Genomic DNA, 23,811 nt, shown 5'->3' on the forward strand with positions numbered 1-23,811 from the left:
GCAGAGTTCTTAGAATTCACAGGGTGCAGGGTGAGGCAGCCTATGGGCACAGTTTCTGGCTTCCATCATTCCCTGGGCAGCAGCCACGGTGGCCATTTAGGCCATGCCATCGGGTCTCCTAGCCCACAAGTGGACTCTCCCTCTGAACTCCCCAGGAATGTGGGACTGGAAGAGCCTGGCACTGCCTGCAGGTCACTTGATCTGTATCAGGACTCAGGACCAGCGCCTCACCATGTTCTGAAGTGTGGCCTCTGCTTCACAGTATCTGGCCTCTGACATACACTTTCCAAGTCCTTCACTCCTTCCTGCTACTCCCACTCCCTTAACAAACAGCCACAGAGGCACCTGCTCTTCCTTAGCTTCTCAAGAGCAGACAGTTCAAAAAAGATCTTAGGGATTTGCCTCATCGATGAGAGTCCTGGGGACATAGGTCCTCGGAAAACCCCAGTGGCGAAACTCGGAATATTTCATTACAGTGAGGGCTATTGCAAGGGCTGCCTACTAACTGAAGCACCCAACCAGCCAGGCCACTGATCCTTCGAAAGCATGGGTTTCCTCCACCATAAAATAGAATATCCCACTAGCTGGCCACGCTGTACAACGGAGAGGGCTGAAGGACGTTAACTCAGCGAAGCTTATGGTGAGAACATTAATGATTACTTTGTCACCACATGCCCCCTCCTTCTTTGCCCTCCCCATCCCCAACAGAAAAATAATATGTGGAGAAATATTCTAAACACAAGGCAAAGAATTTAACTAGAAAACTCAGACAGAACGTCCATCAATAGGAAGTGATGGCTGAGCATCTTGGGCATGCTAGATATTGTGCCCCCCTCAAAAGAAGAGAAAATGTGCCCCCAAGCATATGGCAAAAGTGAAGGTACTGAAAGTACCTTCCATGGAGAGACCCGAGGTTTATAAACCCAGGCTCCATCCTCATGTCCTATCCGCTAGCCATGGGGCTTCAGACCAGTCACTTCACCTGTTCAAGCCTGTGTCTTCACCTGGGAAGATAAGGAGTGATAAGGGTCCTTCCAGACCTCTAGGCAGCACCAAGACAGAAGCCAGACTTTTCAAGGAGGGCATGCCCTCCAGCAGGCAGAGCATTCAGGCAGACTGCTAGGTGGGAGAGGCCAGCCATGAAGGCTGGTTGCGGGACTGGTCCTGAGAACCAGAGCACGAGGTACGGGGATGGGGTGGCACCTGGACCAGAGTTCTTAGATCATCTCAGTGGGGCTCGGCCAGCGGCAGCCCAGCTCTCACTACATTCCAAGTGTCTCTGATCCGTGACACCGGCGTCCTAATGGATCTGGCTGTCAGCAATGGATAAACATTGAACTAATAGATGTCAAACAGCATTTGCATTTCTGAGATGGCTTCATCTGCTGCCTCTCCCGGGACTCTCCAAACTGAAATTTGAAATGTGGACAGACAGGTCTGCTCCTAGACAGCTCCTCTTCCAGAAATCTCACAGGAAAGAAACAATTCTTTAATTATTTTCTGCGCTTATTCAACAACTAGCACAGGCCACAACCAGAAGCCGTTTCCTAGCCCTTCTCCTCTCGGGAAGGTGTACAATACCCTAAGAGATTTATACCCCTTGTAGTTTAAACAGCCTTCATTCATTCATTCATTCATTCATTCAGAGCCCACTTCACAGTGAATTATCTTGTTCATTAGCAGTGCTGCAGAAGGCCATGAGAGATTTGGATTTGGGAGGGCAATGAGGAGGTGAGCATTTAGAAGATGGTGTGAACATCAAACCACACTGCTAGATTTCACCCATGCTCCCCCCTGGGTGATGACAACAGGGTCAGAATGGAGTTCTTGGTTTGGATTTCAGTTCCTGGGACATCTGTAGCTAACAGAAAATGCCACAGAATCATCTGTCTGGGGAAACATCTGCATTTGGGGGTTACTCTAACACAGCACCCGACACCCGGTAATGAATGCATTTTCTGGCTTTCTCTGGCTCTATTTTAAACTGTCATCATTTTAAACCATGAAATATGTCAAGTGATAATTAAACCTCGCCACAGACAGGTACTGTGAAAATGATTAACTTTTACCATTTCCTCCACATACATTTTGAATACTCTGAATCCTCACGGAACAGGATCATTACACTGACAGATGAAAAAAGTTGTCTTTAAAATAATTTATTTTTAAAAGAGCCAAAACAGGGCTAAAAATTCTGTAATTTTCCACTGGGTTTTATTTATTTATTTTTATTTAAGTAGTTTGTTACCAAGTTGGTTTCCATATAACACCCAGTGCTCTTCCTAACAAGTGCCCCTCTCCATGACTACCACCCCCTTCCCCTTCCCCCCTCCTTCCTCAGCCCTCAGTTTGTTCTCAGCCTTCAAAAGTCTCTCTTGATTTGCCTCACTCCCTCTACCCAACTCTTTTCCCCCCCTTTCCCATTCCCGTGGTCCTCTATTAGGTTTCTCCTGCTAGACCTATGAGTGAGAACATATGGTATCTTTCCTTCTCTCCCTGACTTATTTCACTTAGCATGACTTCCTCAAGGTCCATCCACTTTCCTACAAATGGCCAGATTTCATTCTTTCTCATTGCCATGTAGTACTCTATTGCATATATATATATATATATATATATATATATATATATACCACATCTTCCACTGGGTTAACGTGAAAACCCCAGCCATAAACTCCCTTTGAAAGAGCAAGCCAGGTGGGAGGAGCTCCGACTGATGGTTACCATCTCCAGCCCAGCGCCACCCGGCTGTGTGCCCTGGGGGGAGCCCCTGGTCACCTCCGCACATCCGTTTCCTCATCTGTCAGACACCAATGGTAATGTTCTCTCTCTCCCTAACTCAAAGGCTTTCATGAAGGATGAAATGAGACGACAAATGAGAAAGCTCTTTGAGAGTAAAAGGCAGCCTGGTAACATTATCCAAGTATAAGCTGTTATTCCCAATTCTGTATACAGGGGGAAAGTGATTTGCTAGCACAGCTTTACAGAAGTGGGGTCTCAAAAATTTTTTTTCAACTCATTTTATTTTCACCTGAAGCTTCTAAGTGTGAGAGTACATCTGACCCTATCAGATGGACATCCTCTCTCAGCCACAGGACTCCCACAGGACTCCCATTTTGTGTCCAAATAGACAGCGACTCACACAAATGATAAAAATTCAAATGCAGCAGCTGAACAGCTGGATGGGAATGTTGCTGCCAGAAAAAAAAAGCGAGCGCAAATACCTGCTAAAATTACTGAAACAAATAGACTGAAATGTATTTTTACTCTGATAACTCATTTTCCCAGACCTGTGATTTTTCTTCTTTTTTCTTTTCTTTTCTTTTCTTTTTTTTTTTTTTTTTTGTCTTTAAGGCACATTTCTTCTGAACATGGAGGTCCCTGTTTCTCCCTGGCAGCATTACACATGGGGTCGCACGACCCTGACCCTGCCTGCACTTCAACTGCAGGATGACGAGTCCACGTTTGTGAATATGAACATTTCCATCAGAACTGTACCAACAGTGCTGAATTTCCATCGAGAATGTGCTTTCCTGACAGACCTCAGTTAAGCCCATTTAAATTCTTTGATCACCTTCCTATAGAGTTTAAAGGATCTCCCATCTTTTTCTATTTACAAAAAAAAAAAAAAAAACCTGCACTGCCTATGTCAGAAGGTGTTCATAAGAATTAAGCAAAAGACTAAAGTTAAAACGTTTCCATTAAGAACTCCTCAATTCTAAGGAATTTATACGAAAGCAGTGAAGTGAGGCTTTGACCGTAAGTCAAGGTATGGATAATTGAGAAGCTGCCTAGTAAAAAGTGGCCCCTGAACAAGAGCTCTGGTTGTCTATAAAGCCCAAGCCTCCCATCTCCATCTGTGCCCCACCCTCCACCACCTGGCCCACTGCCATTTAGAAGCACCCAGCACAGTAAGCCCCTCACCAACCTCTCCCCAAGAAATACATGGATCTCTAACAGAAAATGGAAAAGAAAGCTTCTGAGAAGCCTCCTGGTGACAAGCACTAAAGTCACCATTGGAAGAATTTGAACATTAGCTTTTGATCCTTATGCCCTTGGGCTGGAAGTCTAAAGAAAGGAGGGTATAGATATTTTGGGAGTCTGAAGGAATGCTAAGGTTCCCCCAGTTTGGGCCAGGGGACTCAACGTATCCCTCCCTACCAGGTCATTTCATCTATCACCATGAAAGGGAGTGAAAGAGCAGGATACCACATCGCTGGGGGTAGCTGTAATTCAAAAATAAAACACAAACATGCCCTGTGATCAGGAATCTGAGTTCCAACTCACAGTCCCTCCCAAGCTCCTCTGACTTCTGGGCAGCAGGCCTTATTCTTGGTTTCCTTCTCCAAAAGTTAAGAGACATGCCTTCCCCACAATTGCTGGATGAATGCTGGCTAAGCTCGCCCTTCTGTGAGACACTCTAAATCCCCTAGGAGTGGGGAACGTGGTAGACACCCAGATGTGGAATAACTTGAGTAAACGCTAATATGCATAGTGGATTTTTTTTTTACCTTCCTGCACCCATGTTTCTTATCTGGGCAGAGCCTCAGTTGTCCTTTGGGGGTCCACCTACCCCCCACCCCTCTCTCATGTCATCTTGACTGTGGAGGCTCAGCCTGGAACCTGTGTGGAGCCTAGCAACACAGGATGATGGGCTTATCTCAGATTCAGGTGGGGGCATGTGAGCCCAGGCCATCCCACCTGAGGTGATCTTAGCCGTCTATGAGAACTATCCAACCAGAGGCTCTCTCTCTCTCTCCCACAGGTTGTGGAGTCATAAATGGGGGCACTGGCACTTACCAGGTAGAGGAGTCAACTAATAAAGGGGTGAAAAGAGAAACAAGGTCCTTGTGCCCTATACCAAGTGTACCTAAAGCCAGCACCCTCACCCCTCCACTGCCTTCCTGGCTGTCCAGTTATGTAAGCCAATAAGGTCCTCTATTTGATTGAGATAGTTGGGTTGAGTTTTGCAACTTGCAAACATGTCCCCACTGATAGGGTATGCCATTAAGAGTCGAAAGGAGACCATGTGTCAATATAAGCATCCTCTGGAGAAGAGACCCTGAGGCTTCAGTTCTATCAAATCATCCAGTAAGTTGCTCTCCCAGGCTCCCATGCTGGTCCAGACTGAACAAATACTTTCACACTTGATTGTCGGCCCATCCGTGAGAGGCCTGGCCATGCAGCAGGTGGGCTTTCTGCTTCAGGACACTTGTACATCTCCTCAGCTGATACATTCATTCATGGGAAAGCTCTGTAAGAGCAGGACACACCCTGTTTTCACTGCACACCGCACCAACTCCAACCCACCCAAGGAAAGTTGAATCAGCACCCAATGAACCTTCAAGAAACCTTAGGAGTGGAACTTTCCACAGGAGCTATTTCTCCTTTAGAAGTCATTGTCAAGTCAGGCCCCCAGACATTGCTTTAGAAGCACTGCCGAGATGAGAGCAGCTGAGAGGCCAAGAACTCCCCAGCAGCCTCCAGAGAACAAGACAGGTGGGCAGTGGCTGCCCTACATGCCCGAATGAACCACACCAGGCACCATTCGACTACGGTGACTGCACGCGGACCTCCCTCTGCTGACTGCACCTGTGTCCCCAAAGGGTACAGGTCACTGTTGACATTCCACAGAGCCAGAGGCCAGTCAGAACCTGATCATCCCTGTGGCACGTGTTCTCTGACTTTCTAGAGAGTACAAGGCAAGCTCATCTTCCCTCATAAAACATTCAACATTTTGCACAAAGTTTTCTACATGAAGACCCTGCAGCATTTCTTTGAATCCAATGGCAGCCCTAGCCAAGAAGAAGTATAAAGAAAATGGTGTACAGAGAACCATGGCAGTGGGGAGGGGGGGTTGCCGTGCACAGGATCTCTCAGCTTTGCTTACCGATCTGCAAGGGCCCTCCCTGGGGATTGTGGCCCATTCACCAAGCACAGTGTGTGCACCAAAGGACACACCAGGAAGCACTCACCACAGCCACATGAGACAAACAGGCCTACATTTGGGTGGCGGGGAGCTCCTAAAAGTGAGTGGGGCCAGGAGAGAGAGCATTGACAGGCTGTACTCATTTTGATGAGATGTCTCACCCTGCAGATTATTTCTAGTCTTGGCTCTGTTCCCCCTGAAGTGGGGAGATTAAACAATTGTTAAGAGACAACCAATCTGAAAAGAGCAAAGGAGGGTTTTTTTTTTAAGAGTTTTAAAAAGATGAATTAATTATGATGACACGAAAAGAATTAGAACATAATGGTCAGTTGGATTCTGTACCTCGTTTCCTAATAAAGAAAGAGTACTGAGAAGCAATGAGACAAAAGGGACAGAAACAAATGATTTTGAAGTCACAGATAATTAACCCCAGAGGCTTGCCAGTGGCACATTAACATTGCTAGGGCAAATGGCTTAACAAGTTTGAAGAGAGCCTCAGTGTTCATATGGAGAAGACAATTTCAAGGATTCCTGAAAAGCAGAAAATCTTCTTCTGGGTTGTGGGCCAGGCAAGGGGTGAATACGGTAAATGTCAACCTTCTCCATGGGATCTTACAGAAGAGAAGCTAGCCTCCAGGGCAGGGATGGGCCTCAACAGGGTGAAGAAGAGGGCCATTACCCCCTCTCTTCAGGTCATGGTGGGCAAGCTCAGTGGGTTTCAGGGCAGTGCTATCTTGTGAAGCCCTCACCCCACTGTCCCTATACATCAGTTGTGGTTCATACCCTTTGGGGGTTATGACTTCTTAGAGAATGGAATCCTTCCCCCTTGAATTCCAGGTAGGGATATATGTTCAAAGTGTACAGTCACAACCCCCAAGGAAATTCCTTTGAGAACCACAGCTCACTGCATAGGAGTTCACTGCCCTGTCCAGACCTACCAATGCCCTACAGCTTGGCATCACAACCAGAGATGTAGCTCACTCACACCACCAGCTTGTAAGTACCTGTTAGCAGAGGGACCACAAGTCCCCAGAAAGAGCACAGTAGCTCTCTGAGGATGCTAGTTAAGGAGAGCAAGCCTTCTAAGAGTGCTGGTGAGAAGACTAAGTGCAGCAGGTAGGGCAAGGGTGTCCTGAAGCTGTAGGATCCACAGCCAAACAACCTGTAAGTCCCTACACCTGTGATTTTTGCCTTTTAAGTGCAGATATGACATACAGCCCAGCCAGCCCTGGAATGTGCCAGACATCTAACACTTTTTCAGTGCTTGCTGTGTGAAAGAGGCAGAAGATGCCAGAAAGAAGAGTTGTGATCCCTGTCCTCCAGGGCTCACCATACATGGCAGCATGAGAGCTGCCCACCCGCCACCACCCCCTGCCCTGAGCATAGGCCATATCCACCCATGCTGTGTCCTATGGTGCTGAAGCCCTGGGCAAGGAGTCACACACGTGCAATTCAAACAGTAACATGAATAGCTGCCACCACCAGTCCTGAGCTGTACTCAGCAAGGTCCTGCTTCTTCTAAATCACTGCAGAGAGCTGAAATGGCCCAGGGCTAGGATAGAATAGCTGGGAACCCAGAGACGGGCAGACCTGGGATCAAGGAATAGCCTGTATAAGGACAGGAGTGAGAACTCAGGCCCACTCAGGCTGGCCTAGTTCACTGCTAATCTTTCCAGGCATGGGCATTTAGAATTATCTCAGGGAAGCTCAGGGAACAGAAGCTTGGGGTCACCCACAGCCTGAGACTCCTCTAGCTAACGCTGAGCATGATCCTTGGGAAAGTTCCCTGACTTCAATCCCTGAGCTTTCTTCTGATGCACTAGTTGAAAGGAAACAGAAAGGGATGGTAACTGTGATGCTCAAGGACAATTTTGGACCCCAGTGTCCAGGGAACCTTAATCTGGGGAGAGAAATTTTATGTGGGCTGTCCTTAAGTTCTTAAAGACATCACGAGCAGAGAGTTGTTTGGTTCATCTGATTGTGGAATCAAAGAATTAAAACCAAATGTTAAAGAAAAACTGTGACAGAGGAGAGGATGTAAATGGGCTAAGTTTCTGATAATTCTTTATGGTCAATAGGCCACAACGTGCCAACTCACATGCAAGTCTTCTTGGAGACAGAGGGGTAGGCTTGGTGTCTTAAGACATGCCTCACTTTATGTCTAGGGCAGATCTATAGATGCAAAATGGAAAGAGCCATAAGGAGACTACCAACCTCACCAGGCACAGACACCAACACTCATGCTATGCCAAGGGCTCTCCATACCCAATCTCTCCTCAAGACATCTAACCATCATCTTGGGCACTGACTGAATGCTGCTTAGCATCCATCCTCTGAGGACCAAATCTGTCTCCATTCCATGACATTTGAGTGAAGGTGATTTTACAAACCCCCAGGAAAGAACATGTGATCTCACTTGGCCAACCACGGTGTTCCATCCCCTCCCTGTGACAGTGACTGATTTGGGGCTTGAGTCATGATACAGAGCCCAGCCAATCAGGGGAGCCTGGGTGGCTTAGTCAGTTAAGCCTCAGACTTTGGCTCAGGTCATGATCTCATGGTTTGTGAGTTCAAGCACTGCATGGGGCTCATGCTCACAGTGTGGAGCCTGCTTGGGATTCTCTCTCTTTTTCCCCTCTCAAACTCATGCTTTCTCTCTAAAAATAAATAAATAAACTTTTTTTTAAAAAGCTCAGCCAATCAGAGTGTTGTTGGGACTTTTATGGTGTCTTCCTGGGGGAAAACAGTTAGAGCCTCTGGGTTGGTGAGCAGTCAGGACTGAGCTGGGGCTGCGTGCGGCCATCCTGTAAGGCTGCATGAAAGAGGCCAACAAGCAAAGAGAGGGAGAAGCCTTTTATTAGCTGTTCTTGAAGCCTAGATCCACCTTTGGATGAAGTTTCCCCAAGACTTTCATGTTTCAGCCAGTGCAAACGGGCTTGCTGATTGGAATCCAGAACTGGGACTAACGGTCTGTATTATTAGAACACCCATTTTACCCAAAGTCATACTATGAGTAAGTGGAGAGGTAGGATTCTAAGGCCTGCCAATTGGTCATGATCAAAACAGGGTATCAAACCACTGTATTCAACCAGAACACACCAGCCAGCTGTGCCATCTACCCCCCCACTCAAGCTGGGGCAGACAGTACAATATAGTTTCCCAGAAGCTGAAATAGGGCACCACTACCCAGAAAGAGCCCATTTCTGTGGAGTTAGAAGTTAAAAGAGACAAATGTCACTCTTAACTTTTTGAGGTCCCCTGACTGTAGGAGAAAACTGGCAAGCTCCCCTCTGTGTGAGCGAGAGTAGAATGGTAAAGGAAACTCCATCTCTTTGCCCAGATGGCAATCCTGATTTGAAAAGGACCTACTACTCCAGGCACTGTCAAATTTGGATAGATCCCTTCTCAAATCCCTACATTTGCAGCCATTAAAGAAGTTACTGCAAAAGAAGCTAGGAGTTTATTAATCTGTTTTATTGAAGAGAGTCAGCCAGTTCACATTATACCAAGACAAATTATGCAGGCAACTGAGAGATCCAGAAAACATCTGCTAAACAAAATCAAAATTAATGGTAAACAGAATGCAATTCTTGATAGCTGAAGTTCACCCAGATGCAGAGAACTATAAAGGTGCTATTAGAAGCAGCTGCCAATTAGGGACTAATTCCAAGAATTCTCAGAAAAGGAGGCTCTAGCCACACTGTGGGGACTGGCAGGTCATGTTTATTTAGGCGACTTGCATTGCGAAGGAGTCAGAGCCACGCTGGCTCTGTGACTGTCATTTGCCTCTTTCTTTTTTTTTTCCTGGGATGACAGCAGCATCCCTCTCTCAGGTCTCCCTCACATCCCCGCTGGGAGCTAGGCCAGGCCAGTCTGGACTGGAACGTGTAAGTGATCCATCACTGGGAGGGTGGATAATGCAGTAGGACAGTGGTGCCCATCCCAAAACTCATAGCCTCTAATCACAACACAATCACAGACATCTGGAATAGTTTATAGATCACCCATGTTGCTAAGAGATGGCTGACAAGGGCTGAATTATCCTGGCCACTTGCTCAGCTCACTCAAGTGTTCTCTCATGGCTGTAATTCAACGTGATGGAATCAGTTAGAGAAAAGTAGCGGTCTGAGTAGATGAATTCTGGCAGTCACAATCAGCACCGGCCCTCAGAGTGGACACACGAATGTTTCGGAGAGGTGAGGTTGGCACCCTTTGTTGAAGCCTTAGACAGAGGTGAAATTAAACTGCATGTATCTAGAGGGAGGTGTAAGAACACCTGCACTGGAAAGCAGATGAAGATGCAATCATCTTTTCTCGCAGCTAGCACAGGTGGTCCCAGGTCACAAGAATGATACAGGACTGCCCTGAAGGAGGAAGGGCTTGGTCAGCCAAGATGGGCATATGCCCTTCTCAGAACACATCCTACCAGTCTTGCAGTCCTGCCACACCTCCTGACACTATACATTTCCCCCCAGGCTCCTCTGAGAGCCCTTACTACAAATCTAAATTGGAAAAAAGTGACCACTAGACAGTTTTCCTCCAAGAGTCCCTCTTAGCTCTCTAGGGTTGGCAGTGGACACGAATGTGCAGAAGAGAGGATCAGTGCACTAGAGGGACGTTGGTGCCCAGGGAGTCCTTGTTCCCACAAACTAGCATGGAAAAGAAGGAAAGAGTCTCAGGTGTAAGGTACTCTCTTCTCTCCTTCTGTCATGGGTTGCTGAGGGTCATAAGAGGGAAAGACTGTAAAACCTCCCTGAAAACTTGAGAACTGAGAAGAGATTATCATTATTACTACATTACTATTCTGTACATGCAAAGCCCTGGAAGTCACTGGTGCCAAGTCATATTCTCATCCTGGGAATTGAGGAAGCACTCTCTCTGCCTGAACTTTCTAGAGCAGAGCTTACAAAGGATATCGAATAGAATGGCAGCCCTGATATGATCAACCCTAAGTGGTTGCTGTGAGACAATAACGTCTTTTTCTAATGTTTTATTTATTTATTTATTTATTTTGAGAGAGAGGGTGGGGAAGGGGGGCTAGAGAGAAAGGCAGAGAGAGAATTCCAAGCAGGTTCTACATTGTCAGTCCACAGCCTGACATGGGGTTTGATCTCATAAACTGTGACGTCATGAAATCAAATCAAGAGTTAAGACACTTAGCCAACTGAGCCACCCAGGCACTCCAATAATGTCTCATTTTTATCTGTAGGAATAATCATTTATTAAAATGTTCAAAACATTTCTATTATTTTATACTTGTACCACTTTTCTGAAGAATATTAACAACCCCACCAGTCAAGCAAGTGAATTCTCAGCCCTGAAAATACTTGGAAACAACCCGTAAGGTCCCACTCTTCCCTCCTTCCTTCCAGGTTATAAGCATTGGCATTAAGGCATTACGCTGCGTCAGGGACTCTCACTCAACTTTGACAAAAACAAGCAAGAAAGACATCACTTCACAATGGGAGGAAAAAAGTTTATGTGATGTCAGGACAAATTTGCCAGTACAAACCCAAAGTGTGTGTTCCCAGTCAGCCAGTCGTAAGAGCTGCTGCTTTCAAAGAGAAGTTCTGAATGAGTGGAGTACAGCCCAACCACACCTTTGCTCATCTTTTAACCCTGTCAGCATTCAGTGGATTTGGAGCCTGCAGTCTCATCGAGCCTATTAATGCCTCTGAGCAAAAATACACATGATTTCCTCATACCCCATCCTTACTGTTTAGAGACATTTCACATTTCTAACACAAGGACAGTAAGATTCCAGAAGTCAGATTTATGTGAGGTTCCATAATGCAAATTAATTCCAAACATTCATACTCAAGGCTACTGACATGAATTAAATAGTATTCAGAACCAAATTTCATGCTGACTTCTCTGCTTAAGGCTATTTTCTTTCCAATTTACATGGTCATCAATAAAAAACATCTCCTCACAGTCCCACCCATATTCATCCAATTTCATTTAGTTTTGAAATCCATACAATGCAGTTTACCCTACAAATGCCGTTCAGAGGATTTTGAGCCCAAAACAAGAGATGATAGCAAAAGGAAATAGAAGCCACAAAGTTCATCCTAGAGCCAGATTACTAACCAGATCCTTTGAATCCAGCGTTCCAGCACCATGGATAGCAGCAATCAACATGTTGGGTTAGTTTACCAATACGATAGTACGGAAGGCTTAGGTTTCCAAGCTCTAGAAACATAATTTGATAATATGGCATTCTATGTCTCTCATATTTGTGCTTAAAATAAGAACTAATCATGAGCCAAGGATATATTAAATTTAGAAGTCAATATGAAATTTGCTCACTTTTTTTATATTGCCACTCTTTATGGATATAGGGCTACAGAGAAGTTTGTGGTTAAGATGAAAACCCAAGGTCAGACTCTAGACCAAGAACTCACTTTGATATCTGACTGCATCTTTCCATCCCTGCAATAAAGAGATGCCTGGCAAAGATTCCACAAATCATTTGAAAGACATCTTATAGATAGTAGGCATTGCTGCAAATAAGGGAAACTTCAATTTCCACTAAAAGATTTCAGAAATCACCACACATATACACTTACCTCAGAGACCAGAAAACCAATGTGTTGAGGAACTGGTAGGGAAAATGAATGTCATGGAATTGTCTCAAAGGGGAAAATAATTGGCTATTTCTATTTCAGCTTAGCTAAAGCTGTAAAAATCTAATCAAAAATATTTTTCACAATGCCATCTTCTCCCAGATATTGAAATATTTCAAATCATAAGCCATTTTTTTATTGTTGATGTTGTTTTTGCTGCATGAAACCAAATAATTACTTCAAACTTCACTCAAAAATGAGGCTTCTCTCAAGACTGCAAATACAATCACGAATAAGCCAGTCCCCCAGACCCCACCTCTGATGCTTGAAGGTGGAGGACTTAGTTTTCACAAGCAAACCTGGCTTTCAGTTCTTACAGTCCTTAGAGACAAGTACCAGTCAGCACCCAGAAAAGACCACATGAAATTTCAAAGAACAAGCATCGCAATGTCTGAAGTTCATCATAGCTTCAACAAACTACTTCCAAAATGTCAACACTGAGAAGGCAGTGGGTATGAATGAATTTTCCCTACCTTCTCTTCTTGTGACTTCAAAGCTTCTGGACTCCTGCAAAACAAGAAAGATTTTGTGTTTCTGAAGAATAATTCATACGTACAGATACTTACAAAGTTTTTACCTTTGTTAGCCATTTATTTACTCACAAAAAGGTGAACAGTCTCATAAGAACATCACATTCAGCAATGCTGGGTCTACTAAACTCTCTCCACACACACATATACACACATCTGTAAATGTAAACAACTTGTTGCTTTGGGGGCTTAGGCAACAAATATATTGTTAATCGATCAGTTTTTAATGAACAGAGCCAGCTCTTGTGGTCTTTCTTATATGGAAGCTGGGCTGGTACCAAATGTTAAGGAAGACCTTTGTCACAGACTGATACCACTTCTTCCACCTAGAATGTAGGTTCTGTAGGGCTTGAGGAAAACACAAGTAGACCAGGGTCAGAATTATCTGACCTGCAGTAGGTTGTGATTTGTGGTACCATAATGAAGACCACCAATGCTCCTGTATGGGTCAGTGGCATGATCTAGCAATGAATTATGCTCAACTCAGTAGTTTTCAAAGGGTGGAATCCTACAGACAATTTGGACAGCTGTTTCATGCCACTGAACTAAATTATGCCCTTGCTTTGTTTCATTTTTTTAATTGAATCCTATCTTCCTGCTATATGTAGGTGAATAAAGAAAGTGTTTGAGAAGTTATATAGGTAAAGAAGACAAAATTCTGCATTGAAAACATTCACAGTTGAACAGGAGGCTACAGAACAAATACAAATTACAGAGAAGTAATGGGGTGGTTTTACCTCGAACAAAACACCAGTATATTCATATTCAGGCAGAAACATAAAGAAAAGGCTTTTTAAAAGAGACTTTGAAAACTGCACTGCAGAATGGGCAGGGTCTGAGACAAGAGTAAGGGAGGAGGGTATGCCAGGAAGTGAGAAAGGCTTCGGAAAAGGCAGGGTGACTGGAGAGTACAGGGGCTGCTCAGGAAGCAGGAAGAGGCCCAGTGAGAAGTAATGGGGGAATGGCTGGGTACCTATACTGTGGTTTCACAACTAATCAAAAGTACCTATGATTCATCCTAATAACTGGTTTAGGATTAAAAGTCTAAACTTGAGAATAAATTGAGAAGCCATGCTAGCAACCAAAGAAGAGAAAATAGACTATCAAACTTCGGCCAACTTCTCACCATCACAACCAAGAACATCATTCAGTTCCAGCACTTTTTAAGCAAATGACATGTCTTTCACAACTTAGCATTCTTGTCTAGCTAACTTTTGGGGTCAGAAGGCAGAGGCAATATGAGAGATGAAATTGAGGAGGCAATGGAAAGGTTGTTCCCCATCCTCCAATTACATTCTCAGACTGCCACCTCTGTAATGAGTCAAAAGCCTAAGTGGAGACCAATGGAAGAAACATGCTATAGGCCAGCAGCCCATCAGCAGAGCACAGTTAAACAAACGAGCATCCAGGATGCTAGTTCCTGAAGGGGCACTCACCAGCTCAGGGTTCAGAAGAAGGAACACAGAGAGTGGGAAGAATTATGACAGATGTATAAACTGTAAGGTACATCATACACAGAGCAAACCCAGAACCACTGACATTGCTCCTCAGCTCTTTGTTCCAGGGTTTGGCACCACATCCCTGGAAATAACTAGTATTTTTAGAAGAGGAGAAATTCATAAGCAATGTGTACACCTCAATAAAAAGACGTTATGGCTGTTTTATTGCAATCGCACACAAGTGATAAATTAAGGAAAGCTGGCATTTGCATAATGTTTTATCTTTTTTATAAATAAAAAGAAGTACTTTTAGTATTTCCTTTTTTTAAAAGCTTATTTATTTTGAGATAGTGCAAGTGGGGAAGGGGCAGAGAGAAAGGGAGAGAAAGAGAATCCCAAGCAGGTTCTGCACTGCCAGCTGCAGGCCTTGACATGGGGCTTGAACTCATGAACTATAAGGTCAGGACCTAAGCTGAAACCAAGACTCGGTCGCTTAAATGACTGAGTCTCCTAAGCACCCCGATGTTGTACCTTCTTTTCTAACAACATGGTATTAAAAATTTTTTTTATTTTTTTTTTATGAGACAGAGAAAGACAGCACGAGCAGGGGAGGGTCAGAGAGAGAGAGGTACAGAATCTGAAGCAGGCTCCAGGCTCTGAGCTAGCTGTCAGCACAGAGCTGGATGTGGGGCTAGAACCCACAAACCATGAGATCATGACCTGAGCCAAAGTCAAACACTCAACTGACTGAGCCACCCAGGCACCCCCAACATGGTATTTTTTTAAGTAGTTTATTGTCAAATTAGTTTCCATACATGGTATTTTTAAAAAGTTGTTCAAGTCTACTTTCATTTCTTTCAAGAGTATGTTATAATTTTCCTGTATGTATTCTAAACATTTCTTTTTTGTATATCATTTGTTATCATAAATGCAATTTCTCTTTCATTACCTTTTCTAACTGCTTTTTTGTTCATAAATAAAGATTGCAATTGATGTCTCCATATGGATTTTTAACCAGCCAGTTGACTAAATTTTTTATTGCTTGAAATAGTTACTCCATTGATTCTTTTGGGGTTTCCATTTATATAATCAAATAGCTATGATTTTATCTCTTTCTTTGCAATTCTCAGGTCTCTTGTGTCTTTCTTGTCTTATTGCTTTAGCTAACTACTCAATCTAGTGTTAAGTGCTGGGGACATTGTGGGCCTACCAGTTTGGTTTCTGACTTTAAGAAGCAAATCTTTAGCATTTCCCTATTAAGGGAATAAAATGCTGGCTTTTGGCCCAAGGTAAGTTTGTCGTATTAATGGCATCCATGCACATTTTATTGAGTCTTTGAAATAAATGTATGTTCTACCTTGTCCTTTTACTTGTTTATTTATTGACTATTTCCCTCCACTGGAATGTGAGTTGGAATGGAGCCAGTGTCTTTTTCATTCTTGTATTCTCAGGGCTATAATGAAGCAGATGCTCACTATTTGTTGAATAAAAAATATAAAATAAAAAGTTCTGGCAAATATTTTTTCTGGATTTATGGAGGTTATCATGGGATTCTTTTTCTCCTTTGCACTATTAATATGATGACTTACCTAATAGACTTCATGGTATTTACCTGTCTCTGTGTTTCTGGAAAAAGCATTTCTTAATCATGATATACTTTTTAAAATATATTACTGTATTCTGTTATCACGGTAAATGCTTTTGCACTAGTATTCATAAATGAAATTGGTCTATTATTTGTAGGTGGCATTTCTCTCAGATTTAGAAATTTAAGTGATACCAGCTTCATATAATAAATTCAGAAGTATTCCTTTTACTCTGCTCTGAAAAAGTTTAAGTAAGTAGGATTATCAGATCTTTAAGGGTTTCATCAACTTCATTTCTCAGGTATTGATTAAAAGGGGAGGAAGTAAAGGGTCAGAGAGGTTAAACTTGTCCAAGGTCTCACGTTTTGGTCAATGGCCAGCTGGGATTTAAATTTCAAACCTAATGCACATAACGAAGCTTATGCACATCTCCACTTAATTTATAGAGGTAGTGTGAAATGAGATGACAGATATTCCTACTTCAGGCTATGAAAGAGGAACTTGCAAAGTTGGATTTAAAAAAAAGAAAGAAAGAAAGAAAGCTTTTGAAGGTATAGGAGAGAAACAAAGGCAGCTAGAACTTAAAGAGTCAATATTTAGAGAGAATAAAAGTCCTTTCAGGTGCTACATTTTCCCCTTAGGGCACTGACTACCAAAAAATACAGCAATGGTTTAGAGTTTAAAGAAGTCTCAATGAGTTGAGAGATAGCAGAGTTGTGGCTATCGAAGTAACTAGAACTTGAAGGTCTGAAATCCTAGAAAGGAGAACCATAAGGAAGTGAGCAATAATCTGCACCCAGCTTCCTCCTGAGTTCTAAGATTATGTATAAGTTGCACATATAAAGGCAAGAGGATGACAAACAAGCAAAAATTAGTCTCAAATAAGCTAAAAAACTAACACTTTTTCCAAAAAAGTGGCCCTGATAAATGCAGCTGACATTTTGTTGAGACCATATACTATCAAAGAATTTCTATTGCTAGTAGATTGAGATGATCTGCCAATACTCTATGTCTAAAAAACAAAAGTAAGGGGCACCTGGGTGGCTCAGTCAGTTAAGCATCCAACTCTTGATTTTGGCTCAGGTCATAATCTTGCAGTTTATGAGTCAAGGCCTGCATTGGGCTCTGTGCTGACAGTCCAGAGCCTGCTTGGGATTCTCTCTCTCCCTCCCTCCCTTCCTCTATTGCTTTCCTTCCTCCCTCTCACAAAATAAATAAATAAACTTATAAAGGAAGAGATATAACACACAGTGCTTCTATCCACAAGTGTCCCCCTCCATGACCATTTGACAATAAACTATTATAAAAAAATTAATAAAATAAAAATAAAGGAAAAGATAAAAATAAATCCTCTCTGGAAGACAGACTTTATAATTCTACAGACTTTATAATTTTTCTAACATAATGTCAAACACTCAATCCAAAATTACCGTATTGCAGAAAATGAGATGAAATGACTAAAATCCAATAAAAAGATACAGCAGAGATAGACTCATACTTTATCCAGATTCTAAAGTTGTCGGACACAAGCTCTAGAATAATTATGACTAATTTTCTCAGGAAAATAGGAGAAAAGATGCTGAAATTCATATAAAATCACAATCCATTAGAAAGGAATCAAGTGAAAATTCTAGAAGTAAAAGTTAAACACCAAAGAATTCAACACATGGATTTAACACGAGATTAAACACAACTAAGATTAGAATAGTAAGCTAGAAGCTGAATCAGCAGAAAATAATCAGATTGAAGATCTGAAGGGAGAAAATAAAGAAGGAAAATTTTTTAAAAGGAGTTTAAGAGACATTAGAGGACATGAGGGAAAGATTCAACAAGCATGTAATTAACAAATTTGACCTACATCTATCTTAGAAAAAAAAAAGAGAGAGGGAGGGAAGGAGGAAGGAAGCATGGAAGGAAGGGATGTGAAACTGAGCAGGAAACCACACACATCCAATTTTGGGGTTGATGAGAAAGATGCATATCAAACACTGTAACCAACAACTGCATACTACAGAGTCACCTCAACTGTCCATTCAACATTTATAAAAACTGACCATATGCTGAGCCATCAAGAAGTCTCAGTAAGTTTCAACTTACTAAAATCATATAGAAAACAAATTTAGTTTTGTGACTATAGTCACATTAAATTAGAAGTCAGTAACAGTAGGACATAGAGAAAACCTGTGGATTTATAAGTATGTCACATAATTTCAAAAAGAAAATCACAAAATAAATAAGGCATTTTGAACTGAATCACAATTGAACTACGGCACTGAAGAAAGTGTGGGATGTGGATAAAGCAGTGCTCTGAGGGAAATAAAACCTTAAATGCATATGTTAGAAAACCATAAAGGATAGAAATCGATGACCTACGTATCTATGAAAGCTGGGAAAAGGACAATTTAAGCCCACAAAAAGTAGTAGGAAACAAATTTGATAGAAGCAGAAATCAAATGGAATGGGGGGAAATATACACCATAAAAATTTAAAGCCAAAAGTTGGTTTCATGAAAAGATTAATAAACTTGATCAATCCCTAAGAAGGCGAAGGGATGAAGGGATGGAAAGAAGGAGGGAGAAGGAAGGAAGAAAAGAAGCAAAGGGAATTTGAAATTGAACAGGAACCATACATATGCAGTTTCTGGGTTGATGACAAAAGTGTCACTGCAATACAATGGGGAAAGGATGGCTTTTTCAACAGATGGTGCTGGATCAAGTAGATATCCACGTGGAAAAAATGAACCTCTTACAACAAACAAAAAAACCATTTCCAGGTGAACCGTAGATCTTAATGTGAAAGAAGAAGCAATTATGTCCCCAGAAGATACCTTAATAGAGGATCTTCACCACCTTTAAGCAAGTGAAGATTTCTTAAATGGGCTGTGAAAGGTAGCACCGTAACGGTAAAGAATGATACACGAGACTTTATTAAATGAAGACTTCTGCTCATTAGAAGACAGGATCAAGACAGTGAAAAGTCAAGCCAATAAGGGGAACATATTTGCAATATACATACCTGTTCACAAAGTACTCGTGCAGAATACAGAAAATACTTTTGCAAATAAACAAACACAAATAACTAAAAAATGAGCAAAAGCCTTGGAAAGGAACTTCACAAGTTAAAACCACAGCAGGACACTGCTAAACACCACAGAAAACAAAATTAAATAAAAAAGCCAAATCCAGTAACATCAAATGCTCACAAGGACATGGAGCAACTCTAATTCTACTCTTGAGGAGCCAGCACCAGCAGGAGTCTCGTCACTGGTCTGAGTGTCAGTTGGATGGGGCTCCTCCCCGCAGACCAAAGCTGCTCCCTGCTGCCGGGGCTGTTACTTATCTCAGGGGTTCCTTTCTGGCCTTTGTTATCCTTTAATACCTGTTCAACCAATTCCCTATATTAAATTCTATTAAAAGAAAAACAGCATGAATTCTGTTTTCCCAACTTAACAGTTCCTCCCCTAGGTAAGTGCCCAACATAAGCTGGTCTGCACAAGCATCAAACAGTGTATGTAACTGCCCATTAGAGCACAGCACGTAATAGCCAAGAACCATCCAGATGCCCAGTAAAGGAGAATGCATAGATAAATGTTGGCATATCCATACAATGGACAACTTCATAGCTATGCCAGAGAATGGATGCAATACCCAATAACTCAAATCAACCTCACAGACAGGATTTTAACTGTGATGTCAAGCAAAAGAAAGACAAAGAAGAGTATAATTTGTAGGATTTTATTTTTCTAATGTTCAGAAACAAAGAAAAGTGTTCCTTGGTGACAGATCAGTGGTCACCTTTAAGAGGATTATAACTGAGGGGACACAGGCGGTTTCTGGGGTGCTGAGAATGTTCTAGATTGAGATCTTGATGGTGGTCCCATGGGTATGTCCACTTTGTAAAAATTCATCGAGCTCTTATGCTTAGGAGGTCTGTACTTGCCTGTATATAGGATATGTTTCCATTAAAATTAAAAGATGAGGGGCATGTGGATGGCTCTGGAGGTTAGTGTCCTACTCTTGATTTCGGCTCAGGTCATGATCTCATGGTTTATGAGTTCGATCCCCACATCGAGCTCTTGTGCTGACAGCCTGGAGCCTTGTCTTCACCTCTATCTGTCTTGTTTCCCTCTCTCTCTTCTGTCCCTCCTCTACATGCACACATACTCCCTTTCTCAAAAATAAACATTAAAATAATAATAATAAAATTGAGATGAAATAGAACAAAGTACTCAACAGTATAAGTCAGGAGTCTGTTTAATAGAGGGAATAAATCACACTCCCTAATTTATAGATGAGGAAGATCCTATTGAGGGAAAAGGTGTGGTGCGCTCACCATCACAGGAGTAGTAAGTGGCCAAGTCAGGGCTACACTTTGGTCTCAGAAATCCTACTCCCACACTCTGCCATCTCGAAGCAAATGTTGAGCCAGTATTCAGGAGATATGTGACAGGGATTAAATGTTGAGACTCTGAGTTGGAGGATGTGGGCTGCATCCGAACTTATTCCTGCCAGCTGTGTGCCTGCCATCTTGGTGAATTCCTTCATCTTCCTAAACCTCAACATGTTCATCTGTAAGATAAGGCAGGCATGGGACCTTCCTCGCAGAATAGCTGTGGTGATTAAGTGAAGTCATAATATGCCGACACCATGCTTAGCATGGTGGGTGGCATACAGGTGCCCTCAAATGGTGGCCACCATTATTGTTATCACCAGTAATGAAGACAACCAAGGGAGAGAGGTGATGGAATCATTTGGGGGAGGCAAATAACTTCAACGACTCCATCAATTATTGAAGCTAAATAACAATCTGCCTTTCTAGTCCTTGAAAAAGCAACCCCTCAAAGCTGTAGCAGAATGATATAGAATAAAATTCATTGGCATAAATGACACCACAGCCCTGGATGCATTGCCTAAGGAAGAAATTATTTGCTACAGAAGCTTCAAACCAGATGGTTATAAATGAGAGTTAGCGCATGGGCATTACTTAATGACTAAATTTCTTTAACTAAAAATCTAATTTTATTATGGTATAAATCACACTTTCTTGAAGGAGGGAATTAATTTTAGATTTTTCATTCACTGTTCATAACCTTTCCATGAATCTGACAGCCAAATCATTTTAAATGTCACTTAACCAATACAATACAACAGCTTTATTCCTCATTGTACCCTTCCTGAATCCATTATCTTCCACTATAATGTAGGAGAACTTAAGTAAAAAATTACCATTCCATAAAGCTGTATTTTACTGTGCAGTTGAACTGCATAATCTTTATTTTTGAATCAATATAATGTGAGTGCTGAGTAATATTTTTCATAATCCGAAAATCTATTATAGATTCTCAGTTACCAAAAAATAGTTAGAGAGCAGCTCAAAGAGTATAAATGAGGGTCCTCAGATTCCATCCTGGGATCCTCGTCATGCCCACCTTAGGCAATGCTCAGCCATGTGTCAGACTCAGGAAAAGGGAGGTGGAGAATGGCCACAGACCAAAGGCACAGCTCCTCATCCACACGTCCAGCCATCCTTGGTTTGAGGGTAAGTCTCAGTCTGTCACTCAGAATAGAAGTGAGATTTGGTGACTTCTGGGAAAAGAATGACTCTGTGGGTTAGGAAGACGGGGATCAAAAGCACCCAATGCCAAGAAGAGAATGAGAGGAAAGCACCAAGCTGAGGGGAGCGGAGCGCAGCCAGGTCTCCACACACAAAGCAGATGTGAATCTGGTGCAGATATGCCACAGGCTACTGAGGTCGCCAGCTGCCAGCCCTCTGTCCATGCCGGCACCAGAAGAGAAGAAGGCCCTGCTTCTGAGATCCCTGGCTCCCCAAATGCCTGAAGAAGCTATACAACGAAGTCCACAAGCTCCATTTATAAACCATTTGGTACTGTTGAGATCAAAGCTTTGCTAACAGTCGACACTAATCATTATTGAAATTCTGACATCTAAATTCTGTTTTTCACAGCTGAGATGCTCTTAAAACTAATGCTTCTTTAACAACCTTTCTAACAGTTTTTCATTTATTCATTTGAATTTTAAAAACTTTAACCACTTTCATTTTTACTAGCAAGACACCACTCTGCAATTAAAGTCTTCACTCGGACTGACAAAATATAGCTAAATAAAGGGATGCCTTCTGTAGCATGTATTCCTTTACTGACTCCCGTATACTGAGCACAAACCAGCCATTCTGTACACTTTATCTCATTTGTATGGTTCAGTTCAAGACAGGAGGAAAACTGCCTCATTGTTAGATTTCCCAGCACATCGTATCGGGTCTTCAAAGCCAGATGACAAGAGGATTAGGGGATTAACCCTAAACTCAAGGGCTAGTTTAAAAGCCAAGATGAATTATCCATCGAACAACAGGATTTTCTGGGGCGGAGTGGGGGGGCAGAATCTGCACATCCGCTCAGCCTCCTGTGGTCACATGGAGTTTGTGGCAAATGTTCAAGGAAATCTCCAAAAAAGGAGCTGCAGGCTCTTGAGAAGTACCACCTAGTCGGGGGGCACATGGTCATCATCGAACCTGACCTAGAACAGAGGCAGGAGCCATATAAGGTAGGAAGATGTGTCCCCTCTCCGGTACACTGCCCTAATGCCTCTGAGGTGTAGTAAAGGAGGCTGAGTCACAGCCAGCAGAACTAAACCTCAATGTGCCTTGGTAGCTAAGGAAGGTGGGCACAGGGCATGGGTCCTTCCACCTTCAGCCAGCTCTGCCCACATGCTGCCTCATCAGGGGAAGCCTGACCTGTCCTTCTCAGGAGACCTAGAGACAGAAGAGTGGGCAGGGGCATGGGCCACACAGGCAAAGGAAGTGACCTTCTCCAACATTTTGGGGCTGAACCACAAAGACACACTTAGTCAACTCTGTGAGCCTTCTATGTCTTACATAACAATAAATCGATTAGTGTAAGAAATGTGCTGCTTACACAAGAACAGAGAGTTAATAAAGATAGAAGGAAGAGACCATAGATGAATGATTTTGAAAAAATTTCAAAGAAATCTCTGTACCTTTAATGTATAAGGCATTTGTTTAAAAATAAATCATCATTAGGAACCTGCAAATACTGTCTGTCCCTGTAGCACACGTGAGGAATACTAGCTTTATTGTGTACATAAGGGACAATGCAAAACAAGACCCTCATAGCCACCAGAAGGTCTGAATGATCTGATTTTATTAGTAACTGCTCTACCAGCTGCAGCCTTGAGAGAGCCACCCTGATACTACCACTTCAGTTTACCCATCTGTAAAATGGGAGACCAGACAGGCCAGTCAGGATGCATTAGGTGATGGCTCACAAACATGGGCTGAGTTCACAGGCAACTCTATCCAGTGCTTTCTGACGAGGAGCACAGAGGGACCAGGATAGCAGCCAGCTATGATATTCAGAAGAGAAAAGGCACTAATATTGATTATAAGACACCAGATAGAAAATAAAGTATGAGGATATTTCCCAGGCCTTCAGAAATTAAGATAATCTGGATGATGATTTTTTGACTTTATATGAATGAACAGAATATTTCATGAGGATTTAGGGATTTTAAATCTAGGTATTATTTAAAGCTATGTGTTAAAGGTTATTCATGTATATTAAAAACGAGAGGTTGACTCTGAATTTAAGGCCGTCTTCTGTGGCAAATCCACCCAAGTGACGGTACAAGTAAACACGAAATCACATGTGAGGGATTAAATGTCAAT

The 23,811-nt window shown here is 42.6% G+C and overlaps 1 protein-coding gene across 1 annotated transcript in view; it reads right to left on the bottom strand.

The window, feature by feature from the left end:
- Positions 1-23,811, bottom strand: part of FSTL4 (follistatin like 4) — a 526,907-nt gene that overhangs the window by 353,806 nt on the left and 149,290 nt on the right. Inside the window, exon 4 of the mRNA XM_029941169.1 lies at positions 13,029-13,062. Coding sequence (XP_029797029.1) covers positions 13,029-13,062 — 34 coding nt within the window. The remainder of the gene's footprint in view (positions 1-13,028; positions 13,063-23,811) is intronic.

Source organism: Suricata suricatta, chromosome 6, assembly GCF_006229205.1.
Source record: "Suricata suricatta isolate VVHF042 chromosome 6, meerkat_22Aug2017_6uvM2_HiC, whole genome shotgun sequence".
In the NCBI taxonomy this organism is placed as follows: domain Eukaryota; kingdom Metazoa; phylum Chordata; class Mammalia; order Carnivora; family Herpestidae; genus Suricata; species Suricata suricatta.